This window comes from Esox lucius, chromosome 8, assembly GCF_011004845.1.
Source record: "Esox lucius isolate fEsoLuc1 chromosome 8, fEsoLuc1.pri, whole genome shotgun sequence".
NCBI classification, from domain to species: domain Eukaryota; kingdom Metazoa; phylum Chordata; class Actinopteri; order Esociformes; family Esocidae; genus Esox; species Esox lucius.
Window position 1 is genome coordinate 18294288 of NC_047576.1, and position 27931 is coordinate 18322218.

Here is a 27931-nt window from a genome sequence, read left to right on the forward strand (position 1 = left end):
TCTGTGCAATAAACCGATTCTCATTTTAAGGGCCGTCAAAATAAATTGGTCATCCATGCAGGCTATGTATTCTAGTTGGTGTAACGCTTCCATTGGCCTGTGAAAAGTTCAACTCCTCTAATATTTTCGTCAGTGAAAGTGGATTGAAATCATTCTGGACCTGACCTGTCATCTCTCCTGTCTGCATTGGCAATAATTGACATGGTGACAAAGAGTGGTAGATTTTTTGAAACTGACAAGAATGTGCATAATATTTAATTATTCAACTGGCAATCTGCTATTTTAAGTCCGACAAAATATTTACAGCGTCGTTCGCTCGCTACACTTCTATCTGCAACGTTCTGAACATTGCGGCAAAATGAACAAACCTCACTTTGCAATTGCCGTAAATCGAAGATATAGACGTGAATACTGACCTGAAAAAGTGACGATAACAGAGAATTGAAAATCATTAAGCTCTACAACCCAACCCAGGCGGCTTTTGCACCATACGAACCTGCCGCATATTAATGTCTTGAATTTACTGTGTTTTTTGTTTGTTTACTTAGGACAATATTTACATGATATCTTAGTCACCCTTTGCTTGAGTGAGTGAGGCGAGAAAGCAAAGCAAACGGTAGAAGAAGAATAGCGTGTAGTCAGTCACTGCGATGGCCTCCGATAGCAACATGGACAGAGAAATTATTCTGGCTGACTTTCAGGTGGGTTTCCAGTTTCCTCAGGTTGTAATGTAGTTAGTATATTTAGCATTTTGTTAAATATTTCATAACATATCAATTGGCAGTGTTTATCAACAGTGCTGAGTTTCTCCAGGAGACATGGCAAACACATTAGGGTAGTTACTGAATGTAGCTAGATAGCTAACCTTGCTAAAGAACGTCCAAACCATCTAGTATGCACCACTGCACTGCCCGCGTATCAATAAGTTTTTTTTAATCATTAAGACGCAAGACCGGTGTTCGGCACTGTAAATATACAGTGTTGAAAATAATTTCGTACGGGTGTCAGTCCCTAAATGTATATTGGAGGTTAACTGACTGACTGGCTAGCCAGCTATCAAAATAATAGTACCGTATGTAACTATGCCATGGGTAGCTTTCTATAGTCTATACATACGTCAATAAGCTACCCTCTACGCTAGCTAGTTGCTAGGTAGCCCATAGCTAGCGTAAGCTAACAACAAAGCTGAACCCCTACTGTACATAGCTCCAGTACAGTGCCTATTCAAACGTTAAATTAATTATCAACGGGCTAGTTAGCTTGGTGATATTCGGTCGATGCCCATGTAGACATTATTAATTGTAAAAAAAAAAATACTGACACAGTTGTTTAATGTGTGTTGGCTTAGCTAGCTAGATAGCTAGCTAGATAGCCAGCTAACTTGCATGGTCACTATTAAAACGGCTGGCAAATGACATCACTCAGACTTTTTGCTTTGTTTCTAAGCTCTGTAAATATAGTTAGTGTTTGAAAACTGGATTTGGAATATGGTTGACAATATGCAACTTGGTGATGATTAGTCAAGTAGGTAAATGTATTTGGCAAGCTAGCTAGTTAACGTAAAAATGAAACCTCATCATGATAACTTCCAGGTTGAATAACAACAAGGCCACAAAAAAAACTGTAGGACATCGAATCAATGTCTGTACAGTACATCACTGAAAATGTGATCAGGCAATTAAAATATAATCACCCATGGCACTGAAATACTGAATGATTGACCACATTATTTTAGCTTTAAATTAATTAATGTTAGGCCAGGTTAGTTGATACATGGTAAACAGTATTGTGAAGGCTTGTGAAACTAGTATTGGTAGCTGATTTATGTAGGTAATTTATCGCAATTTGTTGGACTTTTACGAATGAGACAAGGCTAACAGGTTGTCAGATACGCGTGTAAGCATTTGGCAACAAATTAAATCAAAATTTTATAAATGCTTTTCCGAAACACATCCTTTGGTTGATTTTATAAAGGTAAGATTGAAATCTGGTAAATTAGTTTCAGAATATAGTATTTTCTTTGGTTTGTTACTTTAAGCGAAGTAATAGAAAAATCTCAATCATATCACTTGAGGTGTTAATATATAGGATACCTGTAATAATAGATATTCATATAGTCAATAAATCTTTTTTCCCCCCAGACAGTTCTTCAAGGAACATTATGAAAATAGGATTAAAGATTGAAAAAAATATATATTTTCAGTTAAACTGTTACTCTGTTTTGAGTATTAGAAATGCACGTATGTGGAATTTATGTTCTTCATCCAAAACAGGCGAATTGGAAAACTTGAATTCCGGTTGTTCTGGTTATGTATAAATATTAAAACCTCTTACCTGCATCCAACCATTAATTGGAATTTGACTATGGACCCTATCCAAACAAAAATCAAAGGCCTTCTAGTCTAATTCTATAAAGGATTTACATCTACATTTAGAACCGAAATGTTAAATACATGCTGTAGTTTATATAATAATCCTTCACTACATTTTGACTTCATTATAATTGCTATTTTTTTAGCTTTTTGAAGTCGCATCAACTCTTCATATCATTAACAGATGTTCATTGAAAGAATTGTGCTCTGGTGAAACACTACTACTGAAGCAAAGCTAATGTCAGTGTATCTCTAGCATAACGTGGCGCTGTTTGTAAATTTGCTATAAAACCAATCTCAATACTAGGGTTGGGAATTATCTGGGATCTCACAATGTAATATCATCTTGATACTTGGGACATGAAGTGTTGATATTGCAATTCTTTGTTGGTTATATATTCAGTATTGTGATATAGTGCGATTGATTATAATTTTCTCAATTCCTTTTTGTCATTGCTTATCATACACATAAGGAAAAACATTGCAAAACTTCACTACACTTCACCTAATTTAATTAACTGACTTAATTTAGTCAGTTGATTTAATTCAAAACTTTTACTTGTGCAGATGAACAATTATGAATAGTGTTCATCACACACATTTGAAGGGAGGCCTCCAGCTAGTTAAAAACCTTTATCAATTGCAGTTATTGAACAAATAGCAGCCAATATGTAAATGAAACCTTCAATAATGTGATTAACATTTTAATTAGGACGTCGCACTATAAAACACAAAATAGATGCATATGCTGTTTAATGATCCCTAAAGAATGAAAGTATAACTTGTAAAAATTAACATATTACTGTTCAATTTTGAAACCGACCTGGGAGTTAAAGCCAAAATATTACAGAAAGGAGGGTACTGTGTTAATGGAAAAAACTGTTTTCATCCGTGTGTGAACGTTTTGCGCTGCTAATCCTTAGCTTGAATCTGACTACTGTTAGTAATTGAATGTCCTCATTAGCAGTTTCAACTCAAACTGTCATTGAAAACTCACCAGATGTGGACAAATCTATGTAAATAACCAAGACACTCTTACTTGAGGAGATTTTACAGTATAAAATATTTCACTGGGAATGAATCTTTAAGTGCTCTACTCCAGTAGGCTACAGTACAGTGTGCACATAGTTGATGCCATTGCTGCGCATAGTTGAAATAGTACCGCCATTAAACTAAACCTCAGAAATACTTTGCAGGCATTGATGGTAGATTTCTTGTGATATAAATCACAGCTTGCAAATACTCAACTTCAGAGTATTTTTCTATCCCATAAAAGCAAGTGAGTAGAGCACTATGTGACCTCCTGCCAGCGTGGCTAGAGAGATATTCCACCTGCCAATGCCAAATTTTTGGTGTATTTGGTGTTAATAAAAATGTATTCTTGGCGTTAATAAAAATGTATGGTGTATTGATATAATGTTGTGGGGAAATAATTGTGATACTATCTCCTGATATGTTGTATAATATTGATACTGTTGTTCCCCCAGCCCTTCATAATGCCATGAACACATTTGCCAGTGCTGATCAGTTTATAAAAAGTTGTCCAGAAGAATCAGTAATATTAGTTTTCTTTCTGGAGACTTTTATCCAAGGGATTTAGGCTATAGTACTACATGTCCAGTGTCACATATCAGCATATTGCATGTACCTAATGCAGTGATTAAACCCACAACTCTGGTGCTCAGTCAGCCTCATAGCAGCTCATTTACACTTCCTATTTGTCTGTGTGTTTTATCCTCTGTTTCTTTTTTTCTGACAGGCTTGCACTGGCATTGACAACATTGCAGAGGCTATCACTCTTTTAGAACTCAATAATTGGGATTTAGTGGTAAGTTCATCAGTATTCTTGGTTATATGAACATTACTCAATTATATCCTTTTAAATGGATGTATCAACTTTTTATTGTTGCCATTGAAATGATCAAACATGCACCCGGTCAGCCTATTGACTAGTCCAGGGGTTTCTTAAAGATCTCTGACCCTTTTTTCTGTAGCTGTTAAACTATTGAAGTACTTACCATTGTCACTGTTCCCCCAGCAAACTGTAATAAGTCTCACAGTTATCAGACAATACAAGCTCATAGCTACTATCTAATCAATGGTTACATTAAAAACCACCGCAGACGTAATCAAAACAATAAAAAAAACTAATGCTGGCTCTGGGAAGTTTCTGGCTGTAAACAAATTTTTCAACAATCCACTTTGGTAAGCTAAGGTAAAGCACACAGAATTGAACACTCCCTTTCCTCTACTGAAGACCATACACACGCTGAAGCTGCTCGCATGGCTGGTCTGCATAGTGGGCTGTATTCATTGGCTTGCTCTGTCTGTGAGGACATTGTGTTGTAAGTTGCTCATTAATACAATAGCACCAGGAGCTCAATAACCTTAAGAACAGTGTAATTACAACTGTTTATCTACATAAGTGTCTAACTAAAAAGTTTATTGCTGTGGTGGCTATAGTTTTGCTATGTATTACTCACAATCACAAAAAATGTAAAACACAGACTGCAGCCCTGTAGGGCCATTCATATAATTATTCCAGCCTACTTTCAGACATCCTATTTGCTTTTATAGACATTTATGTACAGGCCCACTAATGTACTAGAGCAGTAAAGCCATAACTGAAATTCCATGTGAAGCATAAACATATACTGCCAAACAATGTGACCGCTTGCACCAAAATAAGTCATTTTCTGTCATTCTGATTAATTTGATCCGGATACATTTTAGATTCTCTCATCTGACATGCCGTGATGAGCCAAAATATTGATCACTCACAGGTTGAGCAAATAACATTGATCATCTCATGTCAAGGGTAGATTACATGGTAAGTGAGCAATCAGTTATCATAATAAACTAGTTGGATGCAGGAGAAATAGGCAGGAGTAAAGACCTGAGCGACTTTGACAAGGGCCATATTGTTATGGCCAGGCGACTGGGTCAGAGTATCTCTGCAACACCAGGGCTTGTGGGGTGCTCCCAGTCAGCCGGGGTGACTACCCACCCACAGTGGTCAGAGGGACAAACTGGCGACAGGTTTTGGATGCCCAAGTCTAATCGATGCGCAAGGGCAACAAAGGTTATCCTGTCTGGTCAAAACCAACAGAAGTCTACTGAAGGTGTACTGTCCCTGGGATTCATGTGGACATCAATTTGACACGTGCTGCCTACCTAAACATCATTGCAGACCAGGTACACCCCTTCATGGCAATGGTATTCCCCGATGGCAGTGGCTTCTTTCAGCAGGATAATATGCCCTGCCACAATGCACACATTGTTTGGGAATGGTTTGAGGAACATGATGAAGAGTTCATGGTGTTGCCCTTGCCTCCAAATTCCCCAGTTCTCAATCCGTTTGAGCATCTGTGAGTTGGGCTGGACAAGCAAGTCCAATCTGCTGTGAATGTCTTGATAACAGATACCACAGGACAACTTTAGGGGTACCACAGGACCAACCGTATATTAGACCTCAGGTTGGATATTTATTTCACCAAAATGTGGTAGATCCCCTGGGCATCGGTTAAGTATTTCACAGATATAGTTCGCCTAGGTATCGGATGTTTTGACCTTTACTTTGGACCTTGTTTGTGAACAAGTAAATTATGTTACTGTAATTATCCACATTAGCTTTTGCTTGGGGGAACAGGGGTGGTTGGCTAGCTTAGTGTACTATAATTGTAACTGTGATATAGACTGAAACAGCTTTTTTATGAGAATATTATGACTATGCCTAATGCTTGTATTTTTGTAATATTGGAAATGGAGGAATGCTGTTGTCTATGGCTGGGCTGAGAAAAGATTTTAAAAAATACTTTGTAAAGAGATTTTAAAGAACGCTGCAAAGATTATAGCTGAAAACAGAAGGCGAGTGTTAATGGCTTTATTATTGTGCGCATTGTTTTAAACCTAATTACCTGTACTGTACACATTGGTCTTTCTTTACTTATCAATCACTAGCTTGTGTACAATTATATGCTGTGTTTGAAATATGTTAGCCAGCTATTGGTCTAGATTTATTCTGATAATATTAGCAAGTCAGTTTGACTGACCCATTTAGTTTACTCTTATTATTTATTTTGGTGTAAAAATCACCACAAGCTATAAATCTAAGCTGTTTATGAAGAACAACCTTTTTTTGTAGTTATAATGTAGCCAACAGTTTTCTTAAAATCTGTGTTCCTAATGTTTTCCAGCCTGGATAGGCTCAATATCAGCGCACTTGAGGCCCAAACAATAGCCTATGTTTTAAATAAAATGTACTTGGCATTGGGAAGGTCATGTTGCATTGAGAATTCATCTAATTAAGTCTGTAGATCATAGGTGATAACCAATGCAGTCACTGAGCATGCACATTCGATATTGGCAATGTCAGTGAAACTGTTTTGTCCAGAAATATATGGTATATTTTGGAGGATTTAGCTTAATTTCCACAGAATTGGGAATTTGTTTTTATATATCGTCTGCCATAACTTATCAAAAGAAAATCTAATATTGTCATGTATGTTTAGGTAGGAAATTAAGACATTTGTATATGAAACGGAAGACCTTACTTCCAAATATTTTGCTCATAACTTTGACAAAGGCTTAGTCTAAATGTTGAACCTGACTAGGCTATGCCTAATTATGTTGCATTACAGCTCTAAGCACTGGTGCTTTATAATTACTGTAATTCCATTTTGAATGAACAAATGTTGCAGATACCAAAACTGTATGTTGCGAATAGTGGCACTGTTTCCCTGCATTTCGGGTATTGGCTTTAAGCTGGCCATAAAGAATGTCTCTTGTCAGGTGTGATGTGAAGGTTATGAAAGGTATCTTTTGTGGATTGGTTTTCTGTTTTTTCAATTATGTAACCCTTTATTGTGAAGTGCGTGTTGAATGGGTGTGGGCTTTTAGTTGGGAGCTCTTCATTTTGCAGGCTGCTATTCAAAGCAAGTAAGCAGAGCCTAAGAAGCGGTTAGACGTACCTGTAAATGTGATGACTTTCAGTTCTTTTTTGGTGCTGTTAGGTTGAGCAGAATTGACAAAAGAGCCCTGTGTGCTAGGACAGGACAGCGAACAAGTGTTTAAAAGAGTCAGTCATTGCCTCTTGGACTTGTGGCTTCACCCACCTACACAGCTTTTTTGAACAAAACAAAAATAAAATCACAATGATAGTTAGTTATTTTTGACCGTTACTCACACATTCACACCTGTTAATATCCTTTGTTTCCAGTACATTCAGTATCGTTTTTGAAATGCTGCTGGACATTTGTGTTCTATAGCCCTCTTTTCCATAGTTTGCCTAACAATTGGTCAAAACTGCTCGCGTCAAGCATTGTCCTCTTGCTGCTCTCACAATTCTCGACCGTTCCCCTAAAAAGGATCAGCTCATTTTCTCCAAGGCATGTTTGCCCTCTTATCAATGATCTGTTCCCATGCGATTGTAATCCGTGTCATATCGCTTGGGTACTAGTGCCTATACAGTAGCTTGCACTACATTCCCTTTGCGTGGTCCAAATTTGATTAATGAAAAAGCATCCATGCATATACACTACTGTTCAAGGGTTTGGGGACACTTGTATTTTTCCTTTTTTATGAAATAATGGACATTTTTTGTCCATTAAAATAACATCATGTTTATCAAAAATACAGTGTAGACATTGTTAAAGTTGTAAATGACTGTTGTAGCTGGAAACTGCAGATTTTTTCATGGAATTTCTCCATAGGCCCCTTATCAGCAAAATCAATCCTGTGTTCCTATTTTGTATTGTTTGCTAATATTTTCTTTCTTCTGAAACTCATCAGTCCATTCTTGTTCTGGGAAATTAAGGCTGTTCTATGTGTGAAATTGCCAAGAAACTGAATGTCACTACACCCTTCACAGAACTGCGAATACCTGATATTAGTCAAAGGCGGTGCCCCAACCCCCACTACCCTGCGCACTACCAGACGCCCCTCTGTGATAGACTTCATATAATAACTGGCCACTTAAAAAAAAAAATTACTGTTTTCCATGTCCACTTGAGCAGCTAATGCACACTACAATGTCCTCCCTAATGCAATAGCAATGAAAAACCAAGCAATAAATCTATTCTTTACATATCAATATATTTATATTGTTAGCGACTTAAATATGTTAATTGTATATTTTTACGCCTTATATTGCATATCAAATGTTGTTGGACAGTCGCCAACAATCCCTAATCTAATTGTCTTTTCACCAGTCATCTTTGTCTGTCTCACAAACCGATGTTACTCATCTCCGCAATGTCAGGACCGGTATGCAAGTTTGCCAGATCATTGACAGTAAACCATGAAATCTGCACAAACGCTATATCTTTACAACCTTACCTGTAAATCGACCCGTCCAAGCCCATTAAAAATAGCACAGTTGTTGGGGAAACCTACACGTCTGGCAACACTGACAATATGAAAAGGTTTCCTCTTATGGTCACATTCGCTGCAGTATATAACTTGTAGGCTTTTTAGCGTATGAGCGCAAAATTATGTTTTACCATGCTGACAAACAGTGGCGGTGCGTGATTTTGGGAAGGCAGCCGCCTTTGAGTTTTATTTGCTGGAAAATCCCTGCATACTGGCTCTAACCAGAATAGAAAGAGGAGTGGGAGGCCCCGGTGCGCAACTGAGCAAGAGGACAAATGCATTACTGTCTTTGAAGATGGAACATGCATGCCTTCATTTATGTTATAAGTTGCAGCACAATATTTTATTCTGTATTTTTTTTTTAAATCTCTTTACAGGCGGCTATAAATGGAGTCATACCACAAGAGAATGGGATCTTGCAAAGGTAATATGCCAGAAATTACATTTAAAGTTGAGTCAATTAAGTTTTTGCTGTGCACATTTAGTAATTGATGTAAAAATTTTGCCTTTCTCTATATCCCCTACTCTGCTCTGTTTAGATCATATTGCCTAGTAAGATTTTAACCTAAGAAAAAATTACAATTACAATTAATTGCCGCAGTCAAATTCACACAAACTATGGATGCTAAATCAAGTATTTCTCATTGAAACAGGACTGCCTGAAAATGATTAACAATTTACATTTTTCTCAAGCTGTACCCTGTCCTTATATTAAAACATTCTCAGAAAAGTACATTGTGGCCAACTGCTTCAAACTACAGAACAATGTCTTAATGTACTTCCTCTGAGCACAGTTGATGTAAAGGCCATGAAAACCTTGTTTTGCTTTTGTATGAAATTCTGCTTAAAATGATATCATAGGAAATGTCATAGGGACTCATATAATTTACCATGAAAGCACATTTTGGCACTTATCTTTTCATGATACTACAACATAAAAGACCACGATTATTCTGCAAATGCATTCTGCTTCAGATCATAGTCAGGTTTGGGAAGGTTATATATAGTATAATGTTTGTTTACTGGTGAATCAGCCTTGCAGTAGCTTTATGCATTGTAACCATTTGATATCAATCAGTTTCATGGATATCTTACACGGTCTTCTTGAGTTAGGAAGTGCTGTTTTGGAAATGTGTTCTCGTACCTTCTCCTGTGCAAACTGCAATTATTGTAGAGATCAAGGCTGTGGATCTAATAGAGGCTGTGGATCTAATTTCTCACTCAAGATTGCAACACCAAAGTAGCTGTAAATCAAACAACCAAACCTCTGGCCCATTGCTGGTCAGTGCAATCAGGTTAAAGACCAATCTTAGGTGGTAGTTGGAGATTGAGGTGATACCCAAAGTGAGGAGGTTGTAGGCTTGCCATGTCTTTAAATTGAAATTGGTAGGAAGATGAATTTCACAGATTAAGCTGCAATATTATTTGGTATTTTTTGAGTACAGTTTTTTGAGTAACAAAAGCAAGAATGTTATAAATCTATGTGCAAAAGATGCAACATTTGAAAATTTAAATTTAGTGGAATGTCTTGCCAAAAGCTGGAATTAAAACAGTTACTAACAGAGAAGAAAGTCTCTAAAAGGCATTGTGGCCCACGTTTTTGCTCAACGGTCGGTCAGCACTCATGAATACATTGAGCTGAAGAACAACACATTCAAGCTGGGCACATTCGGTTAAACTTTTTTTTTCTTTTTTTTTTTTTTTTACTTTGTGAAGACTTTGGGTATGAGAACATGGCTTTCTTAAGGGCATGCATAATTATGAATGGAGCCTGGCAGCGTGACTTGCAGCCAGCCCGTATACTAAGTGGCTGGCACCAGACTGCTCTCGTAGGATGGCACTCCTCCTCAGTAAACGGCTCCATTGAGGTGACCAAAGCCAGCTGGAGTCCTTCTCTTAGCCCAAAGCCTGCGCCCTGCTTCACGTTGAATAGACATGTAGTGCCATCTAGATGCATGCTGTAGAACAACTGTTTTTTTTCAACCTTGGGGGTCTCTAAACATTTGATTGCAAGAGTAGCTCGCTGAACAATTCTGAAAGCACATTACATTGTGTCAAGAAAAATGCAAGCCTACGGCTATCTAATCATGGACCTTATCTCACCCTAGTTTTGCCTATATTTGCTTTAACTGGCAAACCTGATGTTATCTGGTAGTTTTCTTTCTAGTAATATGTCTGCATGTAGAACTTAGCATATGTAAGTCATTTATTTATTTTTCATTTTTGCAAACTAGTTGTTTAGCTGGCACTTTTATCCGTAGAGGCTAACAGGAAAGTTTATGGATTAAGTGCCTTACTCAAGGGGACAACATGTTTTTTTCCCTGTTAAGTTGTTTGGCAACCATTTGGTTACAGGCTCAGTGCTCTAACCAATACACTAATAGCTATTTCTTTGAAATGGAATCAGCGGTTTAGAACCGTTGCTTTACCAACATACTCTTTGCGCACTAGATGTAAAATGATAGTTCCAGACCCGCAATTGTGACAAAGCTGACTCTGTTGTTCATGAAGATTGTGTGCTATTTATTTTTCTTTGTAAATTATTTGGCAAGTCCATATTTCTAGTAAATTCATATTTTGTTGTTTTTCTTTTGTCAGTATAATGTGTAGTAATGTGTGCATGGGTAATGTTTTGAGGTAATGTTTAGGGATGTTGCATTACTGATACATTTGTTTCATATACACTCACCTACTTATTTAGGCGTGCTCCATGTCTTGTCTCATGTCTGTGCTGCCTGTTGGCCTCCAGAAGTAGATGTTTAAATGTTCCCACTTTAAGTTTAGACCAGGAATGCCTTTTTAGATGTTAGCCTTTTTCCGGTTGCATGATGTGTGGCCATTTTGGGTGTTCTTGCACTTGTATGTGACCTGTGTGTGGGAGGCTATCTATAGCTTAGGTTTACATTATTTTTGTTTGAGTTTTGAATGATAATTCATGTGAATGCACAGTATTTAAAAACTGTACTGTATTTTTTTTTGCCTGGAACCAGATGTTAAACTGATTTAGCTGCTTAACTGCTTTTAAAGCTACTCTAACATTTAGTCCCTATTTTCTTCCAGACCACAAAAAGAATGGTCTTTTGATGTGATTTGCCCTCTGACATGGACTTGGAACTCCTTATTTTGTTGTTTTTGTGTAAATAATTGCGAGTGTGAAAACTCAAAAGCAGGAAAAGTAGTAGTAACACAGTTATTATATAATCTACAAATGCATGGCACTTTGGCTTTTTCAGTGCTTAAAGGGATAGTTCATCCAAAAATCATATTTCTCAGAAATTTCACTTCCCAACAAATTTTCCAGAAGGCCTATAGTGTCATTTTTTTCCCAAATGATCCATTATTAAGCTCTGTCCCAGTCTGTAATTAGCGTTATAGCATTGTCCAAATTAATTAATGGAAATGGTTTGTACCTTTATTGCAAAGCTGCATTGCAAGCGGAAAGCTACTCCAAAACACTTTAAAACTACATTCAGTAATCTGTCGCTTTAAAAGAAAAAACTGCACACTGACGACGCCGCCGTCAGAATTGGCTGAATTCGAACTGGCACTAGCAAACTATTTCCGATAGCCACTATACCCAGCTTCTGTTCTTCGGTAGTGATGTCATTGAGGTGAGCATGAACTTTAACCTCAACATGCTAGTTTCCACTTATATATTGTATGTTATTGCTATTTTTTGCTATATTTTTGCTTTATATGTTTCTTAATTCTTACTATGTAGATGTTGTGTGCCATGTCAACTTCTGCCTGCATGTTTGCCTGCTTGTGGATCTTGAGTTAATTAAATTCTATCCGCTCTGCATTTGGGACAATGCCTCTCCCGAGTCATATTGTGGGAGAATCAATGGATCAACTTCGCCAACAGGGCAAACACATTTTTGCAAAAAACATTTTAATACGGAGGATCATGGCCCCCGTTCACTTAGAAGAGGGCTAAAGGTGAATGCATTTTGTTTTACCTAGTTCAACTCGTAAGAACAAGACTGATTGTAAGTAATACTTCTGATTGCTATATCCTCTGTTTATTCTGGGCATGGGTTGGGGTTTAACATGTTCACCGTCGCCAAGGTGACTGTCCGTAAATATCAAAGACAAAATATGTAATATGCTTTCTAGCTAGCGAATACTAACTTTCATTTACTGTGTATATACTCTTTACGAACAATTGCGTGGGTGGATATAATTGTGAACAAAACTATATTGTTGTCATGTTCTTTGAGGTAAACAACACCGCTTAGTTTGGGGTGTTTTAGAGTAGTTTTCCACTTGCAATATAGCTTTGCAATGAAGGTACGTATGGTTTACATTCATTAATTTGAATTATGCTAATAATGCTAATTGCTGACTGAGAAAGATCTGAATAATGGATTGTTTTTAAAAAATGACTCTGTGCCTGAAGGACCAACTGGTAGTAAAGGGACTGTCACCGAAATAGGATTTTTGGACGAACTATCCTTTTAGGTCTAAACAGAATTCATGATGAGATCAGGCTACGGAGAAATGTCCACTAACATGCATGGCAAACCAACAAGCCATTGTCTGTTTTTGCATCAACACAACATTGTCTTTCCAGAAGGCTAGCTAGGCTATATACACTGCTCAAAAAAATTTATGGAACACTGAATTCGCACATCGGGTGTTGATGAATGAAAATATATTAAAGTTCAAAATCTTTGCTGTACATTATAATTTGTTGAGAACAAAATGAAGTAACAACAGTCACCCACCGATTGAGGACAGGATCAAACTCACACCAAAAATAAATGTAAACATTTGAAATCACATGCTGTTCCAACTTGTGTGAATTTCATTACAGCAACTCTTAATGTGACTCAGTAGTGTGTATGGCCCCCACGTGCTTGTATGGACTCCCGACAATGTCTGGGCATGCTCCTGATGACACAGCGGATGTTGTCCTGGGGGATCTCCTCCCAGACCTGGATCAGATCATCAGTGAGCTCCTGGACAGTCTGTGGCGCTACTTGGTGGGGTCTGACACATTGATACATAACGTCTCAGAACTTCTTAATTGGATTCAGGTCTGGGGAACGTGAGGGCCAGTCAATGGCATCAATGCCTTTGTCATCCAGGAACTACCTACACACTCTGGCCACATGAGGATGGGCATTGTCCAGCACGATGTGTTCTCTGGCGAATGCCAATCGATCTGCATGGTGCTGGGCTGTGAGCAACGGTCCCTCTAGAGGTCGTTGGGCCCTCATGCCACCTTCATGGAGTCTGTTTCTGACAGTTTGGTGAGAAACATGCTCACCAATAGCCCTTTTGTAGGGTTCTGGCAGTGCTCCTCCTATTCCTCCTCACCCAAATGAGCAGATATTGATCCTGCTGTTGGGTTGATGCCCTTCTGTGGCCCTGTCCATCTCTCCTCATGTAGCAGCCCATTTCCTGGTATCTCCTCCATGCTCTAGAGACTGTACTAGGAGACACAGCAAACCTTCAAGCGAAGGCAAGTATGGATGTGCCATCCAGGAAGAGCTGGGCTGCCTGTGCAAACTGAATGGGCTGCAGGTACCGCCTCATGCTACCAGTATTAACAAAGACACTAGCAAAACGAGTGAAGAATCAGCCATGGTGGAAAAGGAGAAAGCAATTGTGTGTGGCCACCACCTGAAAAACCATCCCCCTTTTGGGGGTTGTCTTGCTGTTGCTTCTCTAGTGCACCTAGAGAAGCAACAGTGGTGGATGATCATAAGATTCTTTGCATGGTAAAGAAAAACCCCTTCACAACATCCAGCCAAGTGAAGAACACTCTCCAGGAGTTAGGCATATCATTATCTACCATAAAGAGAAGACTGCATGAGAGCAAATACAGAGGGTTCACCACATGGTGTAAACTAGGGGTGAGAACAAATTGTTGAACTGTCGACATTTTGACAAGGATGGCATTTCTCAAGAAGTTGACGCAAAACATACTGTGAAAGCAACCCAGGAGTTTAAGGCAAAGAAGGTGAATATTTTGCATTGGCCTAGTCAATCACCTGATCTCAATCCGATCGAGCATACATTTCACTTGTTGAAGACAAAACCACTGAAGACAGCTGCAGAAAAAGGTCTGATAAAGCATCACAAAGGAGAAAATCCAGCAGTTGATGTCCATGCGTTCCAGACTTCAAGCAGTCATTGCCTGCAAAGGATTCTTGACAAACAGGGTTGGGTAGGTTACTTTTTAAATGTAATCTGTTAGTTACAAGTTACCGGTCCACATTTGTAATCAGTAACGTAACTAGATACTTTCATATTAAAAGGCATTGGAAAACAAATAGGAATAGCCTATAATCAACTGAACACCCTTTGCAGGATCAGTCAGTGTTAGAGTTTACATACAGTGGGGAGAACAAGTATTTGATACACTGCCGATTTTGCAGGTTTTCCCACTTACAAAGCATGTAGAGGTCTGTAATTATCATAGGTACACTTCAACTGTGAGTGACGAAATCTAGAACAAAAATCCCGTAAGTCACATTGTATGATTTTTAAGTAATTAATTTGCATTTTATTGCATGACATTTGATACATCAGAAAAGCAGAACTTAATATTTGATAGAGAAACCTTTGTTTGCAATGACAGAGATCATACATTTCCTGTAGTTCTTGACCAGGTTTGCACACACTGCAGCAGGGATTTTGGCGCACTCCTCCATACAGACCTTCTCCAGATCCTTCAGGTTTCGGGGCTGTCGCTGGGCAATACAGACTTTCAGCTCCCTCCAAAGATTTTCTAATGGGTTCAGGTCTGGAGACTGGGTAGGCCACTCCAGGACCTTGAGATGCTTCTTACTTCTTCGTTGCCCTGGCGGTGTGTTTCGGTTCGTTGAGAGTGGAGTTTAGATCAAAAAGCTCTATTTTTGTTTCATCAGACCACCTGACCTTCTCCCATTCCTCCTCTGGATCATCCAGATGGTTATTGGCTAACTTCAGATGGGCCTGGACATGCACTGGCTTGAGCAGGGGGAGCTTGCGTGCGCTGCAGGATTTTAATCCATGACGGTGTAGTGTTACTAATGGTTTTCTTTGTGACTGTGGTCCCAGCTCTCTTCGGGTCATTGACCAGGTCCTGCCGTGTAGTTCTGGGCTGATCACTCACCTTCCTCATGATCATTGATGCCCCACGAGGTGAGATCTTGCATGGAGCCCCAGACCGAGGGAGATTGACCGTCATCTTGAACTTCTTCCATTTTCTCATAATTGTGCCAACAGTTGTTGCCTTCTCAACTGCTTGCCTATTGTTCTGTAGCCCATCCCAGCCTTGTGCAGGTCTACAATTTTATCCCTGATGTCCTTACACAGCTCTCTGGTCTTGGCTGTTGTGGAGAGGTTGGAGTCTGTTTGATTGAGTGTGTGGACAGGTGTCTTTTATACAGGTAACGAGTTCAAACAGGTGCAGTTAATACAGGTAATGAGTGGAGAACAGGAGGGCTTCGTAAAGGAAGAACTAACAGGTCTGTGAGAGCCGCAATTCTTACTGGTTGGTAGGTGATCAATTACTTATGTCATGCAATAAAATGCAAATTCATAATGAAAAAATCAGTGTGATTTTCTGGATTTTTGTTTTAGATTCTGTCACTCACATTTGAAGTGTACCTATGATTCAAAGCATGTAGAGCTTTGTAGTTTTTAAGTTGGAAAACCTGCAAAATCGTCAGTGTATCAAATGCTTTTTCTCCCCACTGTAGCTGGCCAAAAACGGAATTTGCATTGTACCATATGGGTTGTGTACAGAGCATTTGGAAATGGGTTTCTAAATCATTGCTTTTTACTTCACTATGATTGGGCTACATCTCTACACGCTAAAGGACAGTCAGATATTCAGTCATTCCAATTAATCCAATAAACTTCGATCTTCCAGAATCTGACTTTTTATCTGAACATAACCCAAAATCTATTGATGCTCAAGCCTGTTCTGTTGTGTTTTATTAATGTTTTTAATTGCTTCAAAACATTGTTGATAAATAAATGGCAATTACTCAAAGGGTAATGACATTGTTGTTTTTTTTTTAAAAAGGTGGTACAAAAACACTCAATGTTTTTGTTAAAAAACGCTGAAAATCCGTTCACTCGTAGGCCGCCATGTTTATGTATGTCTCAATGCATTCTAGGTAGTGACGTGTAAAGGTTGTACCAGCTGCGCTGCGTCTAGTGTTTTTCCAACGTAACAGCTACGTTTTGACAGTAGGTCTTTAGGGAGTTGTACTCGTCCACTAGCAGCTTACATCACTCCCCTTGTTGCCTTTGGACTGGAGACTACAACCAAACACTGCACAATGTGGCATTATATTCACTTTTCGGCTGTTGCTACAGTTAAATTTAACACCATTAGCTCACCTCTCAATCTGAACACAACCATTACACGTCATCGACCCAGAATGCATTTTGCACGCAAAAAATAATGGCTGCCTTCGTAGTTCAAATTCTGTAATACAATGTGAGGATTTTTTAAATAACGAAAATACTTTGTGTTTCGAACAGTTTTTTTTTGTAGGAGAGAGCAATTGTAGCATATTTAGGCCTATGTATTTTAATAGTCAGGGTTCCTTTTAAAGGAAATTACATCAGCAGCCAATGATAACTAATGAACAAAATGTTCAGAGATGCAAATCAAGAAGACTCACATGGCCTTACCTGTATGGACACAGTTGATGTGGCCACGTCAAATGCAAATAATCATCATTTGGCAGAGTGCTTCCTCAAAAGTCGTAGTAAATTCAATATAATGTTTTATCTTGAAGGCAGCGCCATGTTACAGGTATCTAACAAATAGATGCCTAATCTATTAAACAATTCCTGTAAAAGTTATACGGTTTAACTCGTCATGGCTGTGTTGTTCGGTGCATTTGACAGACAAACCTTGAAACTTGAAAATGAGAGGTAGGCCTATTGCCAATCATTGATCTGAGAATTATGTGTCGAGTAGATAACTAAATAAGATTTTATATGACTCTGTTAATATTATCGAAGATATACTCTGTTTTTACCAGCCATCCAACCAACCAAAACCGGAGACATTTTAACTAGCACTTCCTCCGTCACTAAACAGGTTATGCGCGTCCCCCTTTGCGCGCATGATGATGTCACACACAACTAAGGCACGCAATTCATATTTTGGTTCAAATAACTGTTTTTATAACATTAAATAATTAACTCAAACATTCAACATGTCATTATTTCACCCACCTAATCTTTTTCAATTGAAGTAATCCAATAGTTATGTTTTCAAAGTATTTGTAATCCGCTAACTTTTTTTTTTTTTACTCCTTGAGTCCAATATATTTTTGTTCAACCCCTTGAATTAAAGCTGCAAGTCTGCACTTCAATTGCATCTCGGTTGTTTCATTTCAAATCCATTGTTGTGGTGTGTACAGAGCCAAAATTATGAAAATTGTGTCGGTGTCCAAATATTTCTGGACTTACTAAACATACTGAAATTAAGAAGCAAATCATTTTCTCTAAACAATCTGTGTCTATTACTTTCCGCAGAACTGTTGAAATTTGTGTGAATGTTCCCGTGAGACGAATTTTGCTTGCCTGCGATGGGCAACAGCCTATCAGAGAAGGCGTTATCGGTACACTTTTCCGCTGGTTCCCTTTTCCATTCCCTTTAGTTGCTACCGTACAATCTTTCTTCTAGCAAAATGGACAAAAAATGTATCATATAATTGGTTGGGAATACTACTAATTAACGGGAAGACATTTCATTTGATATTATGAAGCTACGTATTAATCAAATAGGCAAACATTAGCTACATAGCCAGCTCCTACAACACTATTAATAGTAGTAGCTTCAGCAGCTGCTAAAGCATATAGAGCAATTTTGAGTTACATAAACATAATAATTGTTTATGTGGATTGACCTACTACTACTACTACTACTACTACTACTACTACTACTACTACTACTACTACTACTACTACTACTACTACTACTACTACTACTACTACTACTACTACTATGTAACTGTACTAACTAGCTAGCTGTACAGGAGCTAGTAAACTTGAATTCCCGGCATTGATGCATAACAGTATTCATGCCCACAAGCGGCTAGCGATGAGTGAATCAAGCGATAAGCCAAAATGCAGATTGACCCCCACCCGGTACATTCGGTACCTTCTCACTGTTTGCGAGAACAGAGTGCTTCGTGCTTCGCTTTTGAGCATCTGTGGCCGTGCTAGTGCCATAACAGCAGGTACTGTAAAGCTATGTATCAAGGTTTGAGCATAGCACATTTGTATGAAGGAAAGTCATCTTATTACAATAGTTAAAATTGGAATAGACATTTTAATACTTATGCCTCCTTGATGTTAATCTGACAACCTGTAATGCCAGCTTGCAAACCAGCTTACTAGACTTAAGTAGCCACCAGTCAGCTAAAGTAGCTAGCTATCTAATATTGGCACCAGAAACACCATTTTGGCCACCTGTCTTCATGCTGCATTTTCTTTGTTTGCGTCTCTGTAGTAAAATAGCTTGCAGTCGTACAGCTCTGGGAATCCCATCAGTGCTACTAAATGTTTTTCATTTTTTAGGACCGCAAAAGCAAACAATTGAACTTGAATTGTGGAGTTATCTGTTCTTTTAATTGAACGGAAAGCATTTCACGACCACCTACACAAAATCCTGTGATTGGTCAGACCCCAGTGATAGGCGCGTTGATTTGCGTAATGATCTTTGCCTCTCGGATCCCTCACATTGCCCCACAAACCACTTGCTCGCCACGCAAGTGGACTTAATTGGTGTGGTATTTGTTGAGGAGTTTATAACATTGGCGTAAAAATCCCTTAGTCAGAATGGAAACATGATTTTGGAATCAAAATATTGTGGAAAAAGATTGGTGTGATCTGGCTTAGATCGCGATAATTGTTTATTATTACGGCAGTTCTTCCTATGGGCAAACTTTTCAATGACTTTGGGAAATAAGTCATATAGCTGCTGAATCAGCTGGCTTTCAATGGACAACATGACCAAGGCGTTGAGTCACGGCTGTCCCATGGTATTGCGAGTGAAGGTTTTTACCCTCTTCAAGGTGGAAAAGTTCCTCTCTGACTCGGATGTCGTCATAAGTGTTATGATCATTTTCAGCAAAGTGACGGTCTCAGCAAAAGCCTCCTCTGGGTTGTTCTCTGCTCCACCTGACTGTGTCACATGCCTCCATCACCGGCGCTGTGTTGGTTACTCGTCGCCCTGGCTCGTCTGTTCCATTGTGAATGGTGGCAGCCCATTCATCAGTTTGCTTCCGCATATTCTAGACATTCTCCTTGAAACGGGTGAGAGAACTGCTAATCCCACATGCATTGATGCTTTTTGCAGAGTTCTGGCAACTTCTGGCATAAGGAAGGGGGAAAAAATCCAGCAGCTGCAGAAAGGCTCAGCCCTGGAGTTTGAGGTTTTCCCAAACTGCATTGAAAGTTCTACTTTTAAAGTTCAGTCCAGTTTTATCTTTGACTTCCACAGACTCCAAAAACCTCTCTGTCACTGTATTGTCAGGCAACGTATCGCAACACAACCACCATTTGTGCTTTACAGGAGAAATCAGTTGCCTGTATGGCAACAAATGATGTCTCGTCCACTTGCTCGGCTATCTCCTCCCTGTACACTTCATACATAGTCTAACAGTTAATTTTGTACAGTGCTAGATGTCCCTTTGAAGATGGGCTGAGCATCATGGTGCCTCTGAAGTCTCGAATCGCCCTCACACAGTCTCAAAAATTATCATAATCATTTTCTTTCCGCTTATCCGGGGCCGGGTCGTGGGGGCAGCAGTCTAAGCAGAGATGCCCAGACTTCCCTCTCCCTAGGCACTTCCTCCAGCTCTTCCGGGTGGACACCGAGGCATTCCCAGGCCAGCCGGGAGACATAGTCCCTCCAGCGTATCCTAGAACTTCCCCGGGGTTTCCTCCCATCCGAAACAGATGCCCAAGCCACCTCAGCTGACCCCTCTCGATGTGGAGGACCCTATCTCTAAGGGATCGCCCAGCCACCCTGCGGAGAAAGCTCATTTCGGCCGCCTGTATCCGGGATCTTGTCCTTTTCGGATCAGTACCTCCAGTCTCGAAAATGCATCTGAATATTCCAGGATTCAGGAAGTCCACTTACTTGTCATGCCCTCGCAGTACAGTTTCACATTTTACACACAGTTTAATACGTTATGATCCAACTGAGAACGTACCTGTTTTCCTCCACCTGTTTATGCTGCTCAATGGAGCGCCTGTATGCACTGTCAACTTGGGTGTACTTGGAAGGGTAAATGTCACAGCCCAACTTCACAGCATTGTTCAGATGACTTTCGCTGCTTTCATGATTTGCAATCCTCTCAGAAAGATCTTTCAAATCTTTGTAACCCGTCCTCGACCAAGTACCATCTCCACCAAATATCAGGCATGGAAAACAGAAGTGCTTTTTTTTGTATGCTAACCGTTAGCCACTTTTTCTTCAAAAACCACTCCACGTTAAACCTGCGGTTACTTTTCACCAGCAAGTTTGATTGATGACAGTATCCCGTGGCTGATGGGTGCCAAGTTGCTTTACTTCAAGTTTCTCCTCCAAATTAAGGGGTTTCAAACCGGTGCTCGAGTATGAAATCCACTATTCATTTTCTCAAGTTATTTTGTGTTTGTGATCTATCAAGCTAGCTAAGACGACCTACCCTCCTCGCTCTTCTTGGTGACTAATGTTGGCGCCAGACAAACAGCCAATCAGGTCTGAAATAAAAAATGACGCTGTAGTGGGGCTACCGCCTGTCAGCCCCCCTTGGCATCAAATTTGTGTGATCTACATTGATCAAACTAACATTTTGAGCATGCTTATTAATATTTTCACACGTACATTGTACATTGCATTGTGAGAGAGGGGCTAGCCCCACATTCACGCTTAGCCTATGGCCTACTACTGTGAATTCGAATCGGCAGAACTCAGTCTGAAGCAGCAAAGCAGGGACCAATGAACATGAAATAAAACCCTAACACAAATGATATGCAATTTAGGAAGATGCTATGTTCATAGATAACAAATTATAGGAAGTAATCTTTGAGAAATAAAAATGTTTCAGTTCTTTCTGTTGACAACAGGTGGGGCTGTACCACAGCAGCTTCAGAGCCTGTTCATAAGACCTTCGAAATATAGTCTCATGAATGGATAGGAATTGCTCACTAAACTGCATTGGTTTACATCAGGGATATTCAACCCTGGACCTTGATTGGATTTTTTTGCTGCAACACAATGACAGGGAATTGTTTAGACCTGCAACACCAGATGAGTGCCTTTCAGGATGAGTGAGAACAGAACCTGTAGGCTCTGGATCTTGTAATATTGTCTAAAATATGCCGTTCTCAACCACACCAACAACATCTATGATGCATGTGCATAAAAGTGACTCCAGGTTTGCACACAGGATGTGAAAAACATTCTGCATTGGTTTTCCAATGTATTTTATTTAACATCAGTTATCGTCATCATTTATCTAATCAATTATATGATTTGCAGATCTCTGATGGACATTTATTTGGTCATGCTGCCTTTGAGGGTTTGACCCTTGCTTATTGCCAACAGGAAATATCTGCTCTCCATGATCGCAGTATGTTCCACCTGCCATTCAGTCTCCATCTCTCACCTTTGTTTGCAAGCATTTTTCTCTGCTGTGCTTAATCCAAACCTAACCTCTGGGTTCTGCATATGATATGATGTTTGTTGTTTTAATGCCCTTACGGTTAAGCATTGAGTTCATCCTGTAACGATTTCCTCCATGCCCTCAGAACCCCAACGTTTTTAACCTTTTGGTATTGTAATCAGGTGGGATAAATACAGCCTTTGTGCAAGACCCTGGCACCCTGCTCACTCTCCCAGTGCGATATGCGCTGACCCCCTGAGGAAAAGAGAAGCGCCTTTGTCCTGGTTGGGAGAGAAAATACATTATTTACTGCCATGTGGGACGGGGGCTCCGGGGAATTCAGGGCCTAGACATGGAGAGGGAGAGAGGGGCTGAGGAAAAAAAAGACGTTTTGTGTCTCTAGCCTCTGCAGCAAAAAAAGACAGATTTTGCCCCGGGGCAGACAATTCCGCGTCTGTTGGGCCCGGCCCATATTATTCAGGCCGTAAAGCCAGTTTACGCTGACTCTGAAACTGTTTGTATTGCTGCTGAGCAGCTCTTGTTTATGCTTTAGAAGGGGGTTTTGGGTATTGCTTGTTTTCACACTGGATTTCGTGGTATTTCAATGTTTGTGTGCAGCTCTTCTTGAAACTGTCTGACCACAGAGAAGCAACAGGCATGACTCAGGCTGTACAAAAATTGGCTTGAAATAATGTCTTGTAAAATCAGAGATGATGTTTGAATAATGCTGTCCATCAAGGATTACCAGAATGTATTGAGCTTGGAATTGTTGAGGTTATGTAGCCGTTCAAATTGCAGAATATTATTGTTTTTCTTACATATAAACTAACCGCCCAGTGTTTCAAGATTTCTATGACATTATCTTTCATTCTTTGTAATATGAGTAGTTTTCTTTCCAAATGTATTTTTTATTCTGTAGGGTAATAAGCAACTTTTCTGTGATTGAATTGTTAGGTTGAATACTATTAAAGCGATTAATCTGAGTAGACCTCTGATTTGCCAGCATAAACTCCTCAGTTGTATATGCATTCATTCACTAGTTTTGGACAAACTTTATTTGCATATAGGGTAACTGTGTAGGCTATTCTATCATTTTCACCATCTAGAATGTTATTTACCTTATTTTCCACTTAGTGTTGGAGCATCATAGAGTTGTTGAAGTTCATTTTCTGAGGTTTGGCTTTTTTAATGGCGACCTGAACCATATACTGCTCATGTTTTGAAGCATCATCGGATGCTTCAAAACATTGCCAAAATACACTACACAACCATCTGGTGTCTTTCAGGTCTGTAAAGGCATGGCAGTGCAAAAGCATTTCACTATTGCCAAAATTACCATCATGAATATGTATCACTCAAACTCTTTATTTTCTGCTCTGGCTTTGTATTAGGACTCATTTCTAAATGTGAACACTGTCGTGTACCCACATACACCTCAAATTCCAGAGAGCCTCGTTTTCAAGGCTAATAGTGTTGACTCCATTTTCTAGTGCTGTATCGTTAAATCTGTGTTTCAGTGTCGGTAGCTATGCTGCCTGTATAGACAAGCAGTTGAACATGTCCATTTAGTCAATGAAGGGAACAGAACTGAACGTATCATGGCTGAAGTAACGAGTCCATTTTCTTTCTTGTCCGTTTCAAATGCCCAACTAGTGATGTTTTCCCCCGAAAAGGGTTAGATTTGTGGTTAGGCCCCCTAAAAACATTTTCCTCTTTAGAATATTATGTTGAGGGGGTTAAGTCACCTGGTTTGTAATAACATAATTTTCTCAGGTCTGAAAACCAGCAAACCACAAGTGTTTTGGCCCTACAGGATTGGAGTTGAATAGCCCTTCTCTATAGTCTCTTGGCAGACAAACATTAACAGTGTGTTGTAGATGATAATTAATTGCATGCACAGTATGTGGTCTAACACCAACAAGGTGTTTTTCAGTTTTTTGATTTCATTGTTTTACACAGACTGTACATTCCAATACAATTATCTGCTTTACAGCATGCTTTCTCATGTTCGTCATGCTTCATCTGACTCATCTCAACCCACAGCAACTTCTCCAGCGAGGCGTCCCAAGCCAACACCTTTGGGCCTCACAGCCAAGCAGCAGCCGAGACAGCAGCAGTTCCACCAGCTTCTTCCTCATCTTCCTCCTCCTCTCCCTCCTCCTCGGCATTCTGCCCTGTCCTTCCCTCCCGACACATTGTTGAGCGGCAGTCGCGCATGCTCAACTTCCGGGTGGAGTACCGCCAGCGCACGGTTGAAGTTGTTGTTGAAGAGGGCAGCGCAGTTGGTGAGAGAACACTCACCACACACATCTTATCATGTACTGAGACTCCATGGGCCAACAAACCACACACCCTTTCTGTTTTCACCGGAAATATGGTTGTTACTGAGAACTCGGTGTTGTCACTTCTAAGTATAATGAGGGATGTAGTTCAAATTTACATCACAATAAATTATAGCCGGAATTTCATTTTTAGATATCACACCTTTTGTTGTACTGCCATCTTATGGTGAAATGTTGAACTTCCATTGCTTCATATTGTAGCAACTGTTTCTTCTTTTTCTTGTTGTAGGGGAAATCAAACAGATTCTTGAGACAGAGCTTCAGGTCCCTGTATCAAAAATGCAGCTTAAGGGTTGGAAATCTGGAGACGTCTCAGACAGTGTGAGGATTACGCTCAAAATAATTGTTTCAGTCAAGGGCGTGGGTTTGTATTGTGTATGGGGGGGGGGGGGGGTCGTCACCCTCCCCTAAATCTACACCCCAGGTTTCTGTAATGTCTTGCCTCTTGAAATTAAGCACGTTTACACAATCTCTTGGCAAACTTTTTATTTCCTTTTTGTAACACACCGTATGAGGTTTCACAAATGTCACCCACACCCATTTTGTGTGAACAGATGGAGCATCTAACTGTGTGTTCATTGTTGGTTTGTCCCTGTGTCTGCAGACTGTTCTGCGAAGTTTGCACCTGCCCAAGAACAATAGCCTGTACGTGCTGACCCCAGACATCGCACCCTCAGCCAGCACCAGCCAAAACAGGTAACTAATGGCACTCGCCATGTTCATGTTTCTGCAGCATGATTCCTGCCTTTCCTCACTGGCGCAACACTGCCACCATATCCTTTTCATGCTTTCTGAACACCAGGTGGCACTATACCCTTAGTGATGATTAAATTGTTTCTGGAGCACAGTATATACCACCCCATGAATATTGTCCATTAGATTTGAATATTTGCAAAGATATTTGAGTCTTGTGCGCAGGAGGTTTTGTCATTTATTCTGACATTTGAAACGAAAGGCTACTGCAATAGTCTGTGTAGTGTAAATAAGGACTTTCATTGCTCTGTTTGTAGCCATTTCAGAGCCTTATTCTGTTTCCGAAAAAGTTCACTTCCTGTCCAAATAGGAGAACCGTCTTTTGCTTATGTAATAGCTATAAATACATTTTATTCAATGATGGGGGGATCTATTAAGCCACTCTTGAAGGTCGTTCTGCCAAGCTTTCTGCATCCAAAGAGGTTTTCGTGACCTTTCATTCCAAAATGCCAAACTACTCATCATTGAGCTATAATCCCATCACAAGAGCTGATTTTGTGTCTGATCAGATTTTTCATCTGTATCAGACAGTTGACGTTCATTCTAATCAGGATGTTCCATTCATTGAGATAATGCTCACCAGTTTTCCTCTCAACTTATAAGACTTGTCCGGATTTGGTATATTGAGGCACCTATTTCATATTATTTATTCAAGCATACTTTAGCAAGAAACTTTTCAGGTTTATCCAAACGTAGAGAATGAACACAGTGGGTAAAGGCTAGAAGACAAAATGTCTCTGTAATTTGTTGATGCTCCTTAGTGTCTGTGGATGTGTGTCTGTGGTGCCCTGTAACAGGAGGGGCCGTGTCTGGTTAATGATCTGTGTTGATTAGGGATGCCGTCAGGCCCAGTGGGGTTGCTGTGTAGAGTGACACGTTGCACGGTCATCCATTATGAAAAGCTTCTCCGACTACACCGCTGTGGCGTCGGCCAAGAGGGCTGCGGCCGAAATACAACCCGTGTAATCTTCCCCACCCCTTCCGCGTTTCCCCCTCAGAGCCCAATGAACAGGACACACAACAGCAGGCACTTTACAGGCATGGGTCAAGTATTGCAGTGCCTCATGCGGGTGGAGTTTTGTAACATATCACAGACGTGTAGGGGACTGATATCGCACTGCTGCCATGGGCTGTGCTGCTCTGACAACCAGTAAGTAAAGAACCCCTTCTCTGGCTGAACTGAGCACACCGCTTGGTTTTTCAATTGGCGAGACGTTCTCGTTTCTTAACTGCTTTAATTCTCGGGAGTTCTCGAGTCGGGACCCCATTATCCTGCGTAAACTATTTTGGTTGGAGTAGCGGGGAGTTGGCGGTGGCGTGTGGCGATCCTGTTGTCATTTTTTGCCACTGGAACAGGGTGACAGATCGCAGCGCTCAGAGGAGCAGGCCTCCTGCGTAGAGGGCAGGCAAGCTGTTAGCACCGCAACATTTAAAAATAACCGCCGTTTGCAGCGCAGTCACCAAGCTCCTAGTCTATTCCTCCCATTCCACGTCACTCTACCGTTCGCTGTGTTAAAATTCCCCAAAATACGAAACTTACCTGGGCAGAATGTGTCTTACCAGCATGGGCCATGTTTTATACCACATGGAACAATATTTCATGCTAACTCATAAATACTGTTATGGGGCAAGGGAACGACATGACTATATGGTCCATAATTCCATATTACTCATACTCTTTTAGTCAGTTGCAAACCTGTGTTGTAGTTCTGCTTTAAACCCTCCCATTGGAGTGGGGCAGGCTGCTGCCCTGGGAGCAGTTAGGGTTAACTGTCTTGTTCAAGTACAGATTGACATTCTTCTTGATGAAGAATGTTGGCAAGCTCACTTTTTGAGATGGCAACATCTGTTAAATTGCTCTGCTAATACATTCAGCTCTAAGTTGAATGTAGTGCGGTTGCAGAAAGTATTTGTTGAAGTATACATTTAATTTTATGAACACTTTACACCTGCTATTATAGCTGTTCAAATTAAGTCTGGCATATTAGTTTTATTTTGTAAGGCAGATACCCTAGACACGTCTGTTGAGAATCTAGTTATAGGCCATCAGTATTTAGGAACTACTTAGTGTGTGCATGACTGTGCCTGGAGTACTTACGCCCATATTTAATCTACTCCTTGCTTGAGTTTAAAACAGATTGCTTTACCTTTGATTTAATTCACATATCTGAGTGTCATCATTGGGAGCCGATTCTGAAAATAAAAGCTAACTTAACAAATAAAAGCCACAGTAGGCAATTACTTCATAGCACATCTCTGCACACCTAAACCAAACAGACTCTTCAAATAGTTCTCCATATAACCAGCCCCCCCTCATTTGAATCTTCTGTTTGATTATAAATAAATTGGGGGGCTTTGGTGATTTCAGACAAGCTCTCCCTCCTCAAATGTAGTTACAGAGATCCACTCTGAAGCCAAACGAATGTTCCCGAGTGTCTGTGTTGACTGACAGTGAATACAGGAGGATATAGAAAGC

General features: G+C 40.0%; 1 protein-coding gene across 1 annotated transcript in view; it reads left to right on the top strand.

Moving 5' to 3' along the window:
- The first annotated feature begins 391 nt into the window (after positions 1–391).
- Positions 392–27931, top strand: part of faf1 (Fas (TNFRSF6) associated factor 1) — a 77121-nt gene continuing 49581 nt past the window's right edge. The window contains exons 1-6 of the mRNA XM_010897800.5: positions 392–701; positions 4132–4200; positions 9119–9165; positions 24404–24645; positions 24932–25023; positions 25307–25398. Coding sequence (XP_010896102.1) covers positions 651–701; positions 4132–4200; positions 9119–9165; positions 24404–24645; positions 24932–25023; positions 25307–25398 — 593 coding nt within the window. The 5' untranslated portion in view covers positions 392–650. The remainder of the gene's footprint in view (positions 702–4131; positions 4201–9118; positions 9166–24403; positions 24646–24931; positions 25024–25306; positions 25399–27931) is intronic.